This window comes from Podarcis pityusensis (assembly GCF_964106645.2).
Source record: "Podarcis pityusensis genome assembly, chromosome: Z".
Lineage (NCBI taxonomy): Eukaryota > Metazoa > Chordata > Lepidosauria > Squamata > Lacertidae > Podarcis > Podarcis pityusensis.
In genome coordinates this window covers 9,979,276-9,999,996 of record NC_138044.1, presented here as the reverse complement: position 1 = coordinate 9,999,996, position 20,721 = coordinate 9,979,276, and the positions used below count along the sequence as shown (strand labels likewise).

The window sequence follows — 20,721 nt, the reverse complement described above, 5'->3', positions numbered from 1 at the left end:
CAGCTGTCAAACTTGCACACTGGGAAATATGCAGTACATACATATATTTGTGACTATGTGGAATGGAAACTTTCCTCTGATTATATTGGTTTCTTCTTACGTCCATTCATCTCTTGTCCATCACACTATCCCTGTCTCTGTTTCCTTATTCCTCTCTCTCTCTCTCTCTCGGATAAATAATGTAAGATGTAAAATGGATGTCCATGGAATAAATTTGGTGCAACCACACCCTGTGCCATGCTAGCAGAATGCCCCCCACCCAGCAGTTTACGTTTTTTTTAAAAAAAAATGTGATAACTTAACTTGCATTCCTGTACACACCTAGGAGTAAGTCCTATTGTACTGTTAATGAGAGTTACTCCTGTGTTTCAATATTTGCTTCAAAAGTAGCACATTTAGTGCAGAGGAACCACGTCCTCCCACCATTATTATTATTTTTTTAATTGCCCCACTAAACATTATTTCATCAATTTTCTGTGACTACCCTGACATGAGTGATCAGAGAAAAGAACCTTGTTGGTCAAGAATGGCATGATTAAAGTTTTCCTACTTCTCTGATAATACTAGAACTAGATCAAATGAAGCTGAATGTTGGGGGATTTAAGGTAGACAAAGGGACCTCTTCACGCAGCACTTAGTTAAACTGTGCAACTCACTTCTACATGTAGTAGCAATGACCAGCAACTTGGAAGGCTTTAAAAGGGCGTTAGACAAATTCATGGAAAATAAGGTTAACCGTGGCTACTAACCTCCATAGGGACATGGATGGCGCTGTGGGTTAAACCACAGAGCCTAGGACTTGCCGATCAGAAAGTCGGCGGTTCGAATCCCTGCGACGGGGTGAGCTCCTGTTGCTCGGTCCCTGCTCCTGCCAACCTAGCAGTTCGAAAGCACGTCAAAGTGCGAGTAGATAAATAGGTACTGCTCCGGCGGGAAGGTAAATGGCGTTTCTGTGCGCTGCTCTGGTTCGCTAGAAGCGGCTTAGTCATGCTGGCCACATGACCCAGAAGCTGTACACCGGCTCCCTCGGCCAATAAAGCGACATGAACATTGAACCAAGTGAGAGGAAGGGGTTAAAGTGGCACCCCAAACACACAGAACACAAAAGAAAAGAGTGCTCCTTAGGGGAGTATGATAATTACATTACGCTTTCAAGTCTAATGCTAATTGCTATGGAAACAAGTGCTAAAATGCACCGGGAGAATCGTCTTATCCTCCTATTATGCCTGTGCAAATGAAGAAAGCACAATAAATATCCTTTCAAAACTGAAGCCTGAGATTGACTCCCATGGTACTGCAGCCTTGTGATACAAAGACCAATACCCCTTCTGTCAAATCCCTTCTTGGAATTCACTTTTTATGTGACCTCTTTGACACAACCCAGAGGTGGGGAACCTGTGGCCCTCCAGATTTTTATTTCTTTACTCCAACTCTCATCAGCCCCAACCAGCATATCCAGTGGTTGGGAATGAAGGAGGTTGTAGCACAACAACATCTGAAAGGCCACATGTTCCCCATAAGCCACTTTTCATTGGTTATAAGCCATTGCAGTTAAGCCTGTATCCAGAAAAGGATGCATAGTCTTCCCTCATTTCCTTTACTCTCTTATCTCCCATTTGTTGAAATTATCCCTTATGCTCTTATACACATTGATGGTATATAAGGAGGATAAAATATGCATTCTGTGTACGAAACTTGGCAGCCCTCCATACACAGATATCAGCTGTGTGCAGTCAGTTGCCCAAGCAAATGTCGGTTGTGCAATCAACCCTCCCCTCCCACAAGGATCACCATGCCTTGATCCAATAGTTGCACGCAGAACTTCTGGTGTCCAGAACAGTTTTATATAGACAGGCTCTTGATATATGCAAGGCATGACCAGTGTGTGAAACACACCCAGAGGATGCCTGCAGATATGATTTCTGCTTCTCATCCCAGCACACAAACACACTGATTGTGCATAGATTCCAGTTATTTGAACAGTGCACCAGGGTATCATCTTGGAATAAAGCCCCATTGGACTTGATTGAACTGCTGAAAAGAGTTCCTCACCCCTCTGTTTGATGGTTCTTCATTAAAAGGGAGATATGAACGTCAGTGAAATAGGCCTGAACAATAGTCAAAGCAATCCCGAATGAACATAGTACAGTTATAAAATATTTACTGTACTCACGCTGACCTAGCTGAAGAATGTGACAGCTCTCAGTAGCAGTTCTTTGGTCTATGAGGATTATTTCTACAGTGAGTAGACACACACACACACACACACACACACACACACACACAAGTGCTACAGAGTTTTCAGTAGTACTCTTCAACTACCTTCACTGGGGATTAGAATGTGCAGAATCTTCTGGCAGTCAAAGGAGCCTGCAGCTGGTGAACACTCCCTTCTGTCTCTCTGTGTTGCTGATATGACTACTGGTATCAGTAGTTGTGCAAGTGATGTGCCCTGCTAACGCTGAACATCAAAATTCAGAAGCTTTTATTCTGCCCCTCTTCCAGTTTCTAGTGAAGAACATAGAATCAGACAAATTAATTCCACAGACAACTCTACCTCAGCCCAGTTTGGGGTTGGGCCTACTTGAAAAACAATGGATACTAACATGGCAGATTCTGGGGAAGCAGGAAGTGCATGAGCCTCACACTTCCTGTCTCCCTTACATCTCTGTCCCATCTGAAACAGAATGTCCACACACATACCCCAGATCTCTCTGCATTAGAAAAGTCACAAAGGAATATGGATGCAAACTTCCTACTCCTTCCAAATGTCCATTATGGTCACAGAAATTCCATGTTTTGAGGTGGGTCAGGGATGTGTCTCTTCAGATGTTTTGCTGGACTACAATCACCATTAGCCCCAAACTATATAACCATTGGTCAGGGATGATGATGGGAGTTGTTGTCTGACATCATCTGGAGGGCCACAGGTTCCTCACTCTGGTTGTTTGTGTTACAGAGGAAGACCACTTTTCAAATTAGCTAGTTCAAATTAACAATGTCTGATATTCAGAAGTCCCAAGAAGAGGTTGTATAGCAGGGATAGCAGCTATGGCCCTTCAGATCTTGCTAGACTACAACTCCCATCAACCCAGCTTATATGACCATTGGTCAGGTGCTGGTAGGAGCTATAGTCCTACTACATCTGGAGGACTACAGGCCCTCCCTCTTTGAGGTAGAGAGTCAATTCTATTTACTTTCAGGGTGGGGCATGCACTTCTTTAGCCAGATGGATGATACTTCCCCATAGTCTCCTGACAAACTACTCTAGCCATGTCTCTAGGATTGGACAATGTGGATTTGGCCAATCTGATACTTTTACAAGTTGGCACCTCCTGTCTTTGTGGTTTGGTAATGGAAGGGGCTCTATTATTGTTCCAACTCCTAGAAACCTTTGAACACTCATAACTGAGATAGTTGTGGGACTGGAATGTGGAGAAGCAGCTCTCATGCTACTCCATTGAAGTATTCCTTGGTCATCTGGGTGGTATGGTAGGAAGGTAGAAATATGCCCTGTCTTCCAGTGCCAATAGACTTTTGTACCACTCCATCCTGTCTAGTTCCATCAGTTGTGTCCAGTAACCCTCTGAATGTTCTGTTGATGTGTGCTTGACCTGTTAACGCTCCTTTTGCCCCATGTCTGTAGGCCACATACCGAAGATTTCAGTATGGATTCCTCCCTGTCACAGTAAGTGAGCTCCAAACTGCATGTGCTTCAAGATGGCAACAGTACTCTGATTTGAGAAACTCATTTACATTCTATTCTTCTTAAGGTTATTTACCGAGGATTGTGAGTGGAAGTGGAAGAATGTGAGCAGTTTTTAAGCAGGGGGCCACAATCTTAAATTGGTTTCAAACAATTAAAACCAGAACTGGGGCTTTTACAAGTGTTATGTAACATCTGTTCTATGCATGTGAGGAATGGATCTTTCACGTGGAATTGCCTACTCTCTGGGAGTTCTTGCTTGTTAATATTAGGCAGTCACTTCATTGTATCACTTTCAACACCCGCTGAAAACTTTTTTCTTTAGGTCAGCCTATTCAGACATGTAATCTTATTATATATATTTGTTTTTTAAACAGTTGCTTTTATCTTACATTTTGATAACTTTGTTATGTCTAGTTGTTTTCAAAGACTGTTGATTAAATCAGCATTTCTTTAATGAGTATTTCATATTGTTTCATGTAAACTTGCTTAGAGGTTTGTTTGTTGATCGTTATAGAAATCTTGCTAAGTAAACAAACTCCCATTTCCTCTCCCTGGGGGACTCTGCCAACTTTAGTTCTATGATGTGGAAAAGATTTCAAGATCACTAATGAACTCTGAGTGTATCACCAGACTACAGTTCCCAGGGTTCTTTGGGGGAAGCCATGTTGGCTAAACTTACATAAAACAGACTGTAGATGTTCTCTCAGTTTTTCCTGAGAATGCTCCCATCAGCAATTTTTCTTTCTTTCTGTATCTTCAGTGACTTTTCCTCTATAACTCTCTGCTTTATACCACACGAGTCATTAGCCTACATTCATTATGTAAGAAAGAATTTGTGTGTTTTCCCTGCTCACTGTCAGGGCTGGCAAGGAATATATAACTCTGTGTCTCAGAGAACATAGATCCCCAGCCTATGGAGATTCAACATCACAGGCAAGCACTTTTTCAGCAGCCACAATGGACATTTCTCAGATGGTCCCTCAAGATGGAGTTATTTCTGTTGGGAGTGAAGCAACAACACTTGCAATAATTTACCTGACAGAAAGACAACCTATTCTTCCCTCACTGGCTCCTTCTTGAGTAACTGTATGTGGATTTAAATTTTAAAAAATTAAAAAAATTGTCCAGTAGCACCCTAGAGACCAACTAAGTTTGTTCTGGGTATAAGCTTTCGTGTGCATGCACACTTCTTCAGACACCATGTGGTTATGTGGATTGTTTTGGCTCTCAGGCTTTACTTCCTTCCCGCTGCTTCTTTAATGTTAGTGCCATAAGGCATGACTCCATTTTTTCCTCATAAAAGCTTGTACTTAGAATGGCTTTGTTTGCCAGGAGTAATAAACCTTAAGCTCGTATTCTTTCAACCAGCTGTCTTGCCAGACTGCTCGTGTCTGTACTGCACTGTGATATATATACTAAGCATCAACAATTTCAGCCTGCAGGTTTTGACTGAAGCCCCAGCAAGTAAAAAATATATAAGAGAAACTGGGACCATGGTCTCTCAAATACATTTCATCTCAGGGAAATCAGTTCTGAAAGTGGAGTTAGTCTGTTGGATCATCAGACCAGCCACTTTACATATCTCTGACTCCTTCTTTCAGGCATGCGGGTATGTTCTAAAATGAGCATAAGAGTAGCATAGTGGTGGAGCATCTGCTCTGCATGCAGAAGTTCTCAGGTTCAGTCCCTGGCATCACCAGGTAGGATTGGGAGAGACAATAGTGAGCAAAATAGGGCAATGTTTTGACTTGGTATAAGACAGCTTCCTATGTTCTTTAAAAGGAACAGGCTGTAGCTCAGTGATAGAAAATCTGCTTTGCATGCAAAAAGTCCCAGGTACAATCTCTTGCAGATTGTGGTTTAACATGGGCCCCGAATCTGAAAAGACTAGTGCCTGCTGTTGCTGTATACCTGTATTGCATCCCCAGAGAAAGCAGCTGTTTGCAATTAACTGCTGGAGAACAGATGACACCACTTCCATTTATGAAAGTAGCACTTGTTAAATAGATCTGGGGATTCATTGATTTAATATTGTCCAATAAATTCATCAAATGCTGGGGATAATTATGTTGCTGCATGTGGCTCCTTGCATGTGGCTTGACAATGATGTGTCATTTTTTACTTACAAGGAAGTCCTCAACAAAATTGGTGGTGATGTGGCTATATGGCAAGGGACTTCAGACAGTTACCAGTTACTTGAAATAAATGCTGCTCTGGACTCGTCATTTTCAAGCGGCCTCATCAGTCTCCTCCATGGGCATATCAGCTTCTTCCAGTTTCCTATGAGTGCCTGAGACTACAACTCCCATCAGCCCCGGGCCAATGGCCCATCAATATTTAAAGGTCCACAGGTTCTCCATCCCTGTTCTAGCCTATCAGAAGTGGGGAACCTGCAGCTCTCCTGATGCGGTAGGATGGCAACTCCTACCAATCCCTAGCCAATGGTTAATCTACAGGGCCACAGGTTCCCCACCTTGTCTATCAGGGTCTGAGAGCTGTGCCCTCACAGTCAGAACTAGTTCTTTGTAGCATTAAAAGCAGAAGGGTCTAAGGGTTCTGAAAGTTGAATATCTGGTCAGGGAGTTTACACAGTAGGGGAATCCTTCAATCTGCTAGTTCTCCCTCTCAGAGTATCCACCTGGGTTCCATTTTCATGGGGAGGTTGGAAGGAACTATCAGTTCAGCAACACTGGAAGCAGAGACTTGTACGGTAAGTTCCCAGTTCGCTCTCAGCCTTCCTTGGAACAGTTCGCTCACTTGGAACTATCTGTGGTGCTGAAAATACCAGCATGTTTAATTCTATTGTGTCCAGGGCAGGCCATGTAATTATATGGAGGAAAAAGTAGAAAGGCCCTTAATGAAATCCATGAGCCTAACAACTTTAGCCAAATCACATCCACCTCCCAAACCCTGGTAGGCTTCTAAAAACAATAGCTAAGAATGATCACCCTCTGATTTTCTGCAGTTTATGTACTGTCTGCAACAGAGGTGATAGAACTTTTAATAGCAACCTGGGATGGAGGGCTTGAATATGATAGGATCGCAGTACAATGGGGGGAAATATTAACCCTTTTCCCCTCTGCCGATTTCCTGGTAATAAAAACCTCACCCATTTTTGTTCTGCAGAGGAAAACACACAGGTATGATAGTTTTTCCCTAAGGGGCACCTCATGTAGTCTAGAACTGATTTTACCTCCATTGCATGGATGTGTGTGTGGGTGTGTGGGTGTGTTCTTATGCTCTTATGATTCCAATTGCATTCAAAACATTTGCAGTTTGTGTTCTTGACTCTTGGTGCATTTGTTTAAAAAATATGTCACGTGGCATTATTTCTATTTGAGTCTGCAGTTCAGGCGCTGCAGACTGAAAATGTGGGGCAGGCCTGGAACATTTGGAAGGCACCCAAGCTTTCAGAATTAAGGAGGAGAGATGCTGGCTTAATAATAATTCTCAGAGGGCATGACTTTCTTTTTAGTATCAAGGAACATCCCTTACCATTGGTGTAATCTTTTTGTTTACACACAAGGCTTTGGAGCAGAAAATTCATGCTGATCTGTTGTTGTTATTATTGTACTGATTAGTCAAAATACTGACCATGGGTAGAGAACTTGCGTTGCCCTCCAGAAGTTTCTGGATTCCAAGATGCATCACCCTTGACCACTGGCCATGCCGAGTGGGACGGATAGGAGTTGGAGTACAACAGCGTCAGAGGAAGGACTGCAGATTCTCCACCAGTGAGATATACTTTATGCTCTTTAGTAAGGATGTCAGGATATAAAGACGGGTTGCTGGCATATATGGCAGATGTAAAAGACTCCCCTGATTTAGTTGTTTCAATTAGTTTTTACTTGGCTTTGTACATTTCCTTTCTTGTTCTTTTTAGTAGTTACTGATAAAAACAAATCCTGTAATGGGGTTTTAAATTTAGATATGTAACTTGTTGAATTGTACTTAGCAATGATTTTATTTCTTGGGGTGATTGCTAGATTTTCATTTTTGAATCCATTTATCCTTAAGTGGGTTTCTTTTGTTCCTCACCTCATTCATTATATAATGAACATATTTCCTTTTCCCCCCTGTTGTGATGATCTACGGTTAATCCAAGTGGCACAGCCTGGGGCAAGGCCTCCAACTGACTACCGAGAGGGCATCAGCATAAAAGTCCCTCATCAGCACCAGGGCCAACAGGAGCAGATCAGGGCATCCGGGGGCCAATACTGGTCATTTCCTACCTTCCTACCTCATTTTCCAAAAGATGTTATAGTTAGGAACTGGCCAGCCAGGCATGTACATGCTCACAGATGCTCATGTTATCATTTTCATGTTAAATCTCTCCCATATCTATTTATTGATCTATTGATCTATTGACCTATCAATCTACACACACACACACACACAGAGAGAGAGAGAGAGAGAGAGAGAGAGAAAGGACTGTCACTCCTGCTTGCTCTGCTCACCAACACTGCCTCCCCCTTTGTTAACTTCCCATTAACTCCCTTGACCAGCCCTCTCTTCTTAACACGTCACCCACCCTCTTGCCTATTCCCTCCCCAGCTTGCCCCAATGCCATTTAAAGGAGGGGGAGGCAGTTCACATAGCATCCTTATTGAATGATAGAGGTGGGATGGGGGGGGCATAATTGTAAATAGATGTAAACATTGTTTACCGCAAGCATTCCTCTCTTCGCTTTCCTACCCAGCCATGTGTGTATATGCAAAAAAAACACACCCAAAAACCAGGAACAAAAAACCACCTTGCTTTTATTCTCCCTCCCCCCCCCCCCCGCACTCCTCAGATATTTTTCTCTTGCCATACAAATAAATCATAGCTGAAGGAAAGGATTTTGGATCCCTTCTGCTGGCTCCTTCCCAACAGCTGGTCATCTCTGAGCACTTCATTAAATGACTCCTTTTATAGCTCTTTTCTTTTCTTTCCTATCTTTTCTCACCAGCAGTTTAAGGTTTGAGCTGCTGGCACAGCTGCTCGTGTTGCTATAGGACTGGGGGTGGCAGCGTTGAGTTGGATCAAGTCTCTGGGTCCCAACCAAGGTTGTGAATTCATATTTGTAAGGTTGTAGTTTGTAGTTGTTGGGAAAGATTTAGGGCACAAGGAGAAGGGGACGACAGAGGACGAGATGGTTGGACGGTGTTCTCGAAACTACAAACATGAGTCTGACCAAACTGCGGGAGGCAGTGGAAGACAGGAGTGCCTGGCGTGCTCTGGTCCATGGGGTCACAAAGAGTCAGACACGACTAAACAACTAAACAAAGTTTGTAGTAGAAGAGACTGCTGGATTGGCCAAAGCAGTCTCTTTGCTAAGTCACTGTCTCTGAGCAGGCCTGTAATCACCTTGTTTACATGTCCAAAGAGCTGGTCATGTTGTCATACACGTTGACAGTGCTTCCAAAAGGAGGAGGTGAGACTTTCTCCTAACAGCTTACCTGGCTGGAGACCACATCATCATGAAGGCAGGTGAACAAGAGCTTGACATTTGTCTGGGCTGAAGATGGCAGTTGGAAAAGAGGCACAGAAGCTTGTCTTGCTGTGTGCTGAATCCAAAGCTATGGCCTTGGGAACCCCTCCTAGAAACCTAATGAGGAAGCAAGTTCTGTTGAAGTGTTTTCTGTAAGCTCTTCCATCTTATTCTCAGGTTGCAGATATGTGTAAATAAAATCATATATCCTCAAGACTCCACAGTATCCAGCACTCTTCATCCCTAGGAAATTACACCCTGGATAAATGCTGGGAACTATGTGTTCTCTCCCTGCACAGATTGCGGTGCAAGCAAATGTATTTTATGGGTATCATCAGTAGAATTATGTTTTGTTAGCTAATGCAAGACAGGGGTGGGTTCTCATGTATTTTATTCATGGCTACATTTGTATTGCATCTTTCCTTTGAGCAGCTGGAGGTGATGTACATGGCTTTCCCCCTTTCCATTTTTATCCTCACAACAATATGGAGATTAGGTTAGGCTGAGAGACAGAACTGGCACAAGATCACCCATTCCTACCTCTCACCCCCTTGACTCATTTTGCCTGACTGGAATTTGCTCTGTACTATAATAATGCCTCTTACAGGCCAGAATGGAAAGCGGTATGTGTGTGTGTGCACAGAAACTAGGGCTCTGACCAAATTATGGATCCCAAACTGAATCGGGCCAATTCAGGTCAACCTGAGATTTGGCTGGAGCAGGTTGAGGCTGCCCTTGGTCATATTGGATCAGATCAGGTCCATCTCCAGTGATCTGGGGCTGTCAAAAGGGCTCCAGAATGCTAGTTAAATACTGTGTAAGCCCCCAAAACTGTTTTCAAGGCTCTGATCTGGGTCTGCCCTGGATTGGGCTCCAAATCAGATCAAGGGAGGCATGCATAGCCCTGGTAAAAATCTCTGGATTGTGCATGGCTAAAACATAGCCTGCTATGCAAAGGTAAAAATAACATTTGTTGCTCTGCACTTTTTGTCTCAGGACATGCTCACTACCAACATGTAGCCCCCCAAAGGTTGTCTGTGTTGGGATGTAGCTCCTGGGATGAAAAGGGGCCCTTCACCTCTGGCCTAGTCCAGCGCTCTAACCACTGGGTGGCTTTCTTGAGCTGGGGCTTCCAGAAGTCAGGATTTGGTTGTCTTACCTCCAACACCCTCTTTCTACAGCAAGACTGGCATAATGAGACCTGCTTTGGAAGGCACCCTCTAGGCTGCCATGCCAGCTTGTCTGAGCATTCTATTAGGTGACTCCCAGCCCACCAGACCCTAGAAAACCATTGCTTCAACATCACCGCTCTATCTGAGCAAATAGTCTCTTGTGCAGGACTGCAGAACATTTCGCAGTCAGCGGACCAGATCTTTACTTTCCCTAATCTCTTCGGACCATTTTGGCCCATAGCCAGGGTAACCCATTTGTCAGTCAACTGGCACCACCAGGGCTGTCTTAAGCATATGTGGCGCCGGGATGCAAAGATCCGCCTGGTGCCCCTCCCCAGGTTGCCCAGTCCCAAGTGCACAGGAGGACAGGGCTGGCCGGCCAGCCGCCTCAGCGTCTTACTGGCTCAGTCACCCATGAACTCACGGCGCAGAACCACCTGCAGCAGAAGAGCCTGGCGTGGCGCTCTGACCAATGGGCGGGCTCTTCCCTGGACTCAACTCTCGGGCCCCGGACTCTCGGCCTGGTGCCCGGGTGCCCCGCACCCCTAGCACCTATGGGTAAAATGGCCCTGGGCACCACTATGATGTCAAGAGCTTCTTTTGCCCAGGCAGTTTGATAACAAACCATGCGGACAAAGGTTTAGTGATATGTGGATGTCACTGCTCAGCTGATCAGTCATGTCAACAAACTCTGCTTTCAACAGGAAGCTGCATCATCACCTGTCATCTGTTACAGCCAGTGTACGGCAAGAGATTAACACTGACTCAGGGAGGAAGAGCAGCAGGATCAGCAGAACCCACTGTGGGAATGTGGACATTAGCATGTGCCCAGTGATTCTGAACCCTGGTGCCAACTCTGCTCAGCTTCCTTATCAAACTACAGCATTCTTTGGTGGAAGCCAGGAATGTGAAACTTGGTATAAGAGCTGACCTATGAGTCTGTAGCCTAGATGACCAGTGTCCTTTGCTTCGATCCATCTTTAGTACTTTCATAGTGCCCTGTGGACCCATCCATCAATCAGCCACCCATCTGAAAGCTGAGATGGATTCATTTGTTTTGGGTTCTCCATTATTATTACAAATGTTTTTCATGGAGGTGAATGGGTGGCGCTGTGGTGTAAACCACTGGCTTGCCAATCGGAAGGTCGGCGGTTCGAATTCCCGTGACGGGATGAGCTCCCGTTGTTCAGTCCCAGCTCCTGCCAACCTAGCAGTTGGAAAGCATGCCCAAAAGTGCAAGTAGATAAATAGGTACTGCTCCGGTGGGAAGGTAAACGGCATTTCCATGCGCTGCTCTGCTTTCGTCAGAAACGGCTTAGTCATGCTGGCCACATGACCCGGAAAAACTGTCTGCGGACAAATGCCAGCTCCCTCGGCCAGTAAAGCGAGATGAGCACTGCAACCCCAGAGTCGTATGCGACTGGACTTAACTGTCAGGGGTCCTTTACTTTTTTACTGTTTTAACACTTGCAGACTGACAAATGTAAATCTGCTGAGCGGTAGCTGTGACAGAATACTGTCTCCTCCCTCCTGAGGTACTCCAAGGTAAAGTGTAACAAAGGGAGAACAGCAATTGATGTGTGCTCAAAATGGTTGTTTGGTTTTCAAAGGATGCTTCCCAACATGAATGCATTGATCAGAAGTATCTATGGTCATGACCATGCTAACTAATGGGAGTTGAAGTGCAGCAACAGCTGGAGGGTCACAGCTTACATGAACATTTGAAGTGTCTCAGACTCTCTTGTTTGCCTCTCTGAGCTGGTACTGTGGGCATCACACCCCCTCTCCACTCTCAGTAGAACTAACAGGAGCCTTGAAAAGTACATAGAGCTGACAAAGGAAGTGGGAAAGAAAGCCTCTTCCAACTTCCTCCTTCAGCTTCTTGTACTTTTCAAGGGATCAAAAGGTAACCATTCTCAGCTGCTCAGGACCAGGGGGACAGTGAGTATGTATGTTTGGGGGAGCAACACAAAATATGCTTGAACTGTCTGGGACTCTCTCTTATCTCTCACCTCCACTCTCTCCACTCCTTCTCAGCCTGCTACATAAACAATGATTGTTGATTTATTTTTAGTGTTTGATGTGTTTAGATGTTGGTTGTAACCAGTGCTCCCCCCCCCCAAAAAAAATGTTTAGGGGGTATTCTCATTTCCCTACTCATATTGAAATACTGCCCCTCAATGAGGCCAAGCTCAGATTCACAAAATGTTTAGGGGTATGTGCACTCTTGCTCCCCCCCCTCCCGAAAAAAGCACTGGTTGTAACTAATGAGATGCTTCTTGCTTGAATAAAATGGAATTGCTGTTTGTTTTTAAGACATTTTTTTAAAAACAACTGCAATAAGTAAGGATGGCAATTATTTATCTTCTAAATAAGACCAAAGGTTTAAAAGAAAAGTGTCAACGCCAAGCTTTTGGCTCTCTGCCAAAAAACACAAAAATAGTTCTCATTGGCCACTGTGCAGAAACTGAAAAATCTGGTGCAAAGTATGATATTGTTGTGCTTTCTGTATCATATACTCAACGCTCTCGTGGGGGTATCTTTTTGGATTTTTGGGCTGCTTATATATGTGTGGAAATTAGGAGCGATGAATTCTTATTGCTAATGTGAGCTGATGGTGTAACTTTATTTTCCCCCTGTTAAATTTGTAAATGTGTGTGTGTATATAAAGTTTGGTGCAAAGGAGGGGTGGCCACTTGATAGCCCTGGAGCTGCATGTAGCTAGCCATCATGAAGGAACAACGTCTGGTCCCTGGTGACCCTATGAGAAAATGTTTGCAAGTTGTAAGGACCCTGTGTTTCAGTGCTATAAGATTAGGCAAGGGTGTGGAGAAACTTCTCCCTTTCTCATAATAAATATAACTTAGAGACATCCAATGAAACTGAGTTTTGGGAGGTTCAGGGCAGGGAGGGGGGAATACTTCTTCACAAAGCTGTGGAATTGGCACCCACGAGAAACAGTGATGGCTACCGACTTGCAGTGGCTTTTGAAGAGGATTAGACAAATTCGTAGGGGATATTAATAAGGATATCAATGGATACTAGCCACAATGGCTATGTTCTCGCCCACTTTCAGAGACAGTCTGCTTCTGAATGCCAATTGCTGGGAATCAGAAGTGGGGAAAGTTGCATTCAGGTCTTGCTTGCGGGCTTCCCATTGGAGCACTGGTTGGCCACTGTGGAGGTTGCTGGACTAGATGGGCCTTCAGACTGATCCAGCAGGGCTTTTCAGGTCTTCTTAATGCAGCATCTCTTATTTAGATTTTGCATGTAACACTGAAATGTCCGTATCATTCCCTCGATACTAACAGCAAACTCAGTGGGAGAGTTGCCACACTGTCACCAGTGTGGTCATTGCAAGAGAACCAGCAGAGGTTGCATGTGTGTCTAGTTTTCCAGAGACAAATTTGTTCATAAGGCCCCATCTCTTTCCCCCAAATAAATAAATAAATGGAAGGGGGAGGGAGGGAAGGTCAATCTGTTTCCCTCGAAACTAGCCATTGCACAGCAATTGCAGATAGGTTGTAGTGTAGGGGTGCTGGACACATAAAGTTGTTGAGCTTTTGGGGACACCCTTTCACCCCACGGTTGTCTGGATGGACATGTAGCCCCCCCCCAACAGAGCGCATGTCCAGACGTATGGCAACCCAACCCTACTGTAGTGTCAACTCAGTCGTAGTGATATTGTAAGAGCTCTGGATAACCCCTCATGTGCTTCTTTCTCACTTGGCAGGGTCCAAGTGGAGTTTTATGTGAATGAAAACACGTTTAAGGAGCGCCTCAAGCTGTTCTTCATCAAAAACCAAAGATCAAGTAAGTGTTTGCACCATTGGGTTCTGCTTTGTGTATATGGGTTTAGAACTACTAAAATACTTGATGTGAGGCAATCTATATACTTCAGTGTACTCATGCTGAATTCAAGGCAGCCAGTCTTCTCTGTGTGGGGTGATGGTGGTAGGGGGCATCTGGGGCAGCAAAAACCTAACCCTGAAAAACCACTCTGTAGCCTCCTTGTGGGCCCTAGCGCACAGTATGAGAAGTGCTGTAGGAGAACTAAGGGTGTGGATGGGGTACTGAACCAATGGAGGCTGGTCCATAGGGCAAATGGGGCTTTGTCCCATGACCTTATTCTGCCCTCAGCCACTTCCACCTGCCTCCCTTCCTACTTGCATCCAGTCCAGGGGGTGGCCCTGCCTGCTAACTTCCTCCTCCTTAGTCTCAAGTGTTGCCCTTGCTCAGCAGGGAGGAGGATGTCAGAGGACAAGACTAGACAGAGTTGGCTCTGCCTCTCATTGGCTCTGGTGCCATATACAATTTGGCTCCCTGCCTTCTGCCCACTGGTCCCAATGGGCACTTGTCACTATGGAAAACAGCTTATTAACCCAGCTTTTAAAAATGCAGGTACCTCCAGTTTTGCATTCCAGGTCAAACATTGAACTCCTTCCCATTGCACATCAGACAGGGGGCATATTTTTTTGTCTTCTCGGTGCCTGCTAGAAGGACTGTTGATAGTGGAGATCTTTATACCACCTGGTATCCAAGTTTACTTGAAGTTGTTCTACATATGCAATGGTTTTAATAAATGTGATTGTTTTGTTATATGTGATGTTTCCTTTCATTGTTTTTATATATGCAGTTGTTTTAATGTTGTGTGTGTGTGTGAGAGAGAGAGAGAGAGATTGTGATATTACTTTGAGATGCTTTATAGGAAGTGATTTAAAAATGAAATAAATAATTGGGTGGTAGGGCTTGCGTGTGTGTGTATGGAAGGCTTTCCCTTCCTGTTTATGAAATATTTGATGAAATGCTTCCAATGATTTATAATTAGATTTTACTCTTCCAGATGTTGCCTAATTGACTTTATTGTTCTTAGAGCTTGTATTTCAGTTTTTCATTCTGTTTTGCCCGTGTCTTGATGACTCTATGCTATGAAGTGGTTTGTAAAAATGTTTAATAAATAAAATAAATATTGGGTAGCAATGTTTACCCAGGAACAAGCTTCAAAATAACTGGGAACTGGCAGCTGGAAACTGTAGCAAAAACAGCACTCGCTGATTATCTTATATACTTGAAATTTCCAAATACCACAGAACTTTCACTTTGGCCTGTTTTAATGCCTTGCTATCAGCTTTGCTGGAAGGGAAATACTCACACATTCCGTATAACCAGCATGTCTGCTTCTTTCAATCCAGCATTGAAATAGTAAAGCATGTTTTACTCTACTGCTTATACTATAAGGACATTTGCTACTTATACATCACACCTATTTTAATAAAATTCCCAGGGAGACCAGATAATTTTTACACTTCCTTCCCTTTGACAGACTCCACTAACAAAATCACCATCCATGTGGCAAAATCCGGCATTGCTAGGAACCTGATGATTAAAGCTCTCTGCCAACCATTCTAGTCCTCAGTAATTCACTATAGTGTGTTTGTGAATGTGTGATGATGCACACTCATATCCTAGCTTTTTGTTAATCCCAAAGAGTCTTTTGCCTGTAAACTGTAAAATTCCATGTGGTTCACTTTATTCTAGTGGCTGATTTGAGATCATAATACTAGAATTTGATTGATTGAAAATAGGGATTGTCTCCGATAAATGAGGACAGTTGGGATGGATGAGCTGGGGAGTGAGTGCACAGGGTGTCTATATTTTGCTGCAAGACACAAAGCAGACTCTGGTGCCAGCATAAGTGAAGATTGCTAGTGACTCCTACAGGGCGTACAGAGAGGACACTAAGCACCCAACAGCTTTTTAAGCATGCAAAAGTGATTTCAGATCCCACCCCTCCCTCATATCCTGCCATAGCTGGGCTTGAACTGACCATGCTGATCTATTTGATTTATATTGTGGGTTGCAACGGTGGTGATTTAACAGCTGGTGGAAGTAACAGATCATTTAATGTGGAGCGTGATTCATCTGTTTTCACACATTTCTGCTTCTGAACTTGAGCCATCAATTGTTGTTAATACAGCTTTGCTCACATCTGAAGCCTTTTCCTTTTACAAATAAGGGTAGGTCTTCTCTGGAGTGCTGCTTCGGGACAACAATGGCTCCATCTATTGGTTGCAAATGCTACAGCGTCGTATGTCCAGATGACTGATTTTCTGAGCCCTTTCCAATCTCCATAGAAGCAAGATTCTTCTTCGTTTTAGGTTTGGGGAGAGGAAGCTCCCAGTTTTGCGTAGGAGGGTGGAACCCTTCTTGCAAATTCGTATTCAATTTTAGTAGAAATCTGACCAAAGCACTTTTAAAGGTGTGGGGCAGGGCTCTTTGATGTGCCTTCCCTAGAATCACAGTCTTCCTTCTAGGCAGAGATAATGGGAACTTGATGAAGGAGCACATTGATGCTTCAGGAAAAACTCCACAAACTCAGTTTTGCCTCATTATGCTAGTGTGCGGATGGAAAGGAGGGGATTAGTGGGAAGGATCAGTAAATGAGAGGGGGCACTGAACCATTATTATACCTACTGCTTCTCGGTGGCGAAGTTGCATGATCTGGTACCGGGGATGGAGAGCAGACGGGGACATGGCTGGCATGCATCCCGGGGGTGTGACGCATGTCCCGGGGGCGTGGCATGCCGCCCGTGGGGGTGTGGCACTGACTGTGGGGACGTGGCACCCAGCACAGTGGGGGGTGGCGCTTTGGGGGGTGGCCACAATGGTACCTCCCTCCCCGATGGTGCCAGGGGTGGTGCACTCGCCCCACCCCTCCCTTCCTCCACCAGTGCTTCTTCTCAGCCATAACATCTCCTACTAAGCAAGGCTCCAGAACTGAAATAAAGCTCCCTGTCCATGGTGGTGGTGGATTGTCTGGGGTAGGGACTGTGGTGGTGGATCAGTGGGTACAGGGAGCTTATAGACCAAACCCTTTGAGTCTTCCCTGCAGATTGAGGCAGCTGCCTCAAGTGGCAGGAACCAAGAGGCCCCTTTGTGGCCATGCCCCCGCCAGCTGAACTGGGGAAGCAGCTCCAGTGGATTCCAGAGAGATCTCATGGGGCTCTTGTGAGATCTTCCTGGAACCCAGAAGCCACACAATCCCAGCAAGCAAGGCTTTGGCAGGGGCAGCAAGGGGGGAATTGGTATTTGGCTCATGAACAGGGTGCCACCTTTCCATTTCACTTCAGGTGGTGAAATGGGGTGCACCACTACTGCCTCCAGTCCTCTCTATAGGCTGCTTTGCTCCTTGAGTATTTTTGCTTGACTGGGATGTGTCCTTGACCTCTGACAATGCCTCTTGCTTGGAGGATAGGGAGGGGTGTGCAGAAAGCAGCCTGGTGGACAAAGGTAAAATTTCCATTTGTTGCTTGCTTTTACCTCTGGCCCAACCCACCTCTGTCACATGACCCCCAGCAGGATATGTGGCTTTCAGACTGAACAAGATCCCCACACCTAGCATAGACCTCATTCTGATCCACCAGGGCTCATCTTATGCTCTTATATCCCTATCCCTACTGCATGTTGTGTAATATTGTATTTTAATGTTGGTGTTGTGTTTTGACAACACAACCTGTCCTGGGATGTTGAGGTTGATGGCAGGCAATAAATTGTAATAATACCAAAGCTAATACTACTATTACAACTAATGGATAGGATTTTGCTAGTTTCTTAAATGAACATATCATTAAGGGTGGAAAAACAATTTAATGCAATATCCTCAGAGCTCTCTACTCTGGGTGTTCTGATAACAGTTGTCCTGAACTTTTCCCCATGCAGAGAAGATGAAGTGTGGAATAATTTCAACAAGCTGATATGCCTGCTTCTTTTATTTATCATATTTGTGCCTATTTAAAGCACAAAGATGATAAATAATGATGGGTGCAGCACAAAGCTCTTGGGCAAATGGCAGTCGATCTATCGGGGGTGGGCCAATTGTTGCTAACACAGCTCAGAGAAATGATCCTTAGGCAGCTTTACTATATTAAGCAACACAAATTACTATGTGTGTTTGTTTCTCCTGATGAAGTGACAATAGATATTTAAATGTTGCTGAAAGCAGATGTTCCCAGAAGCAAGCATTTTTAACATAAGGAGATAACATCCCCCCTTTTTGTTCCCCCACCCCCATTGTGAGCAGTGTATTTGGATTAAGGGGAGGGGAAGAGAAATTAAATTTAGTTTGCAGTTAAAGGTGGACCATCTAATATACACTTTCCAAAATGGTGCAGGAACCAAAACCCAGCCACCTTTTGAAATTTGCACTTCTCTGAATTTTGCAATGCAGCTCTGTGCACAATATTTTCGGGTAAAGTGACGTGATCTTTTTCTTGATTTTATTGTTTTACCTTTTTGTAAACCACTTTGAGGTTTCTTATTACAGTCAAGTGGTGTGTAAGTTTCATTTGTATGCTGCCTTTCTATAGTTAACCCACAAGGTGGGTTACAACATAAAATACACATAATTACAAACATAACAAAAGCAGTCACAAGCAATAAATAAAACATCATGAAGTACACAACCAAATTTTTAAAATTCCACATAAATCACAATAGGATCTGAAACAAATAATATCAAAAACAGCAACAACCCCCAATACCCCAACCTAATATTGTGCTATTTGGACTGTTGCTTTCTGTTTTTGTTGATTATATCTTTTACTGTTATTTTTATACCATTTTTGAGAATTTATAATTATACATCAGTATTTTAAAATTATTTTAATGTAATGCCAAATTCCTTCTCCAAGGCATTAGCATCGCTTGTCACAGTTCTGTGTTCTGGATGCTCCATGGTTCTTGAAAGTGACGTGTCTGCTGTTGTCACAAGCTCAAAAATATGTCTGGGGCACTCTTGGGTTTATGTGTGTTTTGTTTTAGGGCTACCCAATAGCTTTCATCTGTTCCATTTGCTGCAGGTCTGAGAATCCGTCTGTTCAACTTCTCCCTGAAGCTACTTACCTGCCTCCTTTACATTGTCCGTGTTCTGCTTGATGACCCACAACAGATAGGATGGTGAGAGCCTTTCTCTCTGACACAGCATGTCCGTTTTGTTGTGCATCCATGATTATTTGTGTTCATGATGGTACTGGGACAGCCATGTGTGATCCCACTTTCAATATTGTTTTGCAGCTGCAAAAGTTTCAGGGCAGATACTCTGCTTTCAGGGCACGTGCCATAACTACCTACTGAAATCCGAAAACTTTTCCTTCTACAAATGTTCCAGGCTTGTTTATTTGTTTGTTTTGTCTCTGCTTTGTCATGCTGTGATGCAAGAGTGCCGCTCCCGATGGCGTTAATGTGGTAACATGGGGTAGCATCACAGGACAAGTAGAATAATGTGTAGATGGCCCTGCGTGCATTCACTGTTGGTAAGCTGTTGTTGTGTCAGTGGCATGTTGCAGAAGACAATCCCCCCCCCCAAAAAACCCCCACCAATCCAAAGGGCTCCTAACATAGCTTATTTCAATTAAAAGCAACATGCTGTCTTCTGAAATACTAACTCCCTGCTGTAGCTTCCTGTAGCCTGAGTACTGTTTCTAAAAGGCATTTTATTTTTATACTATTTTCACTCAGCTGGGAATGCGAAAAACACAATTCCTCAACTTTCAACCAGTCATCAACACAAATCAATTGGTAAGTAGGGGGCCAGTAGCCCTTCTGATTATATATCTGTGGATTTGCTCAAATGACAGGCTAGTTTATATAATCTGCAAAATCATGTTGTTGATGGGGAGTGGGGGAGTTGCTTACACCCCATAATAATGTTTTTAAATACCCCTTCCTGGCACGAAAAAGTGGCTCACAGATGAGACAGAGCCTCCATGCAGCTGCATAGAAAGGACATGGGAGGCTGCCTTTTACCGAATCTGACCATTGGTCAAACCAGCTCAATGTTGCCTACACCAGCTGGCAGTCTCTGTCCAGGTTTTGGGGCAGTGGATCTCTTCCCCAAGACAGAAGCTGAAGCCTGGAAGTAATTGTTGCAGGCAGTTGCCAGGCCGACTTGGTTACCTATGCAGTGCAGCTCCTCGTCCTAGGTGAGCCTGGAGGCCCTCAGATCCCACTTCACAATGTGGGGAGGACTCACCCCCTATTGCTCACTCCATGCTGCTCCATGCTGCTTGATGATCCCAATGAAAGGGGGTTTTCTGAGGGAGGGCCTTTTAAGCAGCAACCTATTCAAAGCCTGAAGATCAGGGAAAGATATACCGTATTTTTCGCTCTATAAGACGCACTAGACCACAAGACACACCTAGTTTTTGGAGGAAGAAAACAAGAAAAAAAATATTCTGAATCTCAGAAGCCTGTACAGCAAGAGGGATTGCTGCGCAGTGAAAGCAGCAATCCCTCTTGCTGTTCTGGCTTCTGGGATAGCTGCGCAGCCTGCATTCGCTCCATAAGATGCACACACATTTCCCCTTACT

The 20,721-nt window shown here is 44.2% G+C and overlaps 1 protein-coding gene across 5 annotated transcripts in view; it reads left to right on the top strand.

Annotated features, from left to right (window-relative positions):
- Nucleotides 1-20,721, top strand: part of KCNT1 (potassium sodium-activated channel subfamily T member 1) — a 206,683-nt gene that overhangs the window by 116,712 nt on the left and 69,250 nt on the right. For 3 of the 5 annotated variants that reach the window (XM_080990814.1, XM_080990818.1, XM_080990816.1), the window contains 3 exons: nt 14,088-14,167; nt 19,213-19,309; nt 19,871-19,930. In XM_080990814.1, coding sequence (XP_080846940.1) covers nt 14,088-14,167; nt 19,213-19,309; nt 19,871-19,930 — 237 coding nt within the window. Of the gene's footprint in view, nt 1-3,646; nt 3,689-14,087; nt 14,168-19,212; nt 19,310-19,870; nt 19,931-20,721 lie in introns of all 5 variants that reach the window. The other 2 variants (XM_080990817.1, XM_080990815.1) reach the window with 1 other exon arrangement.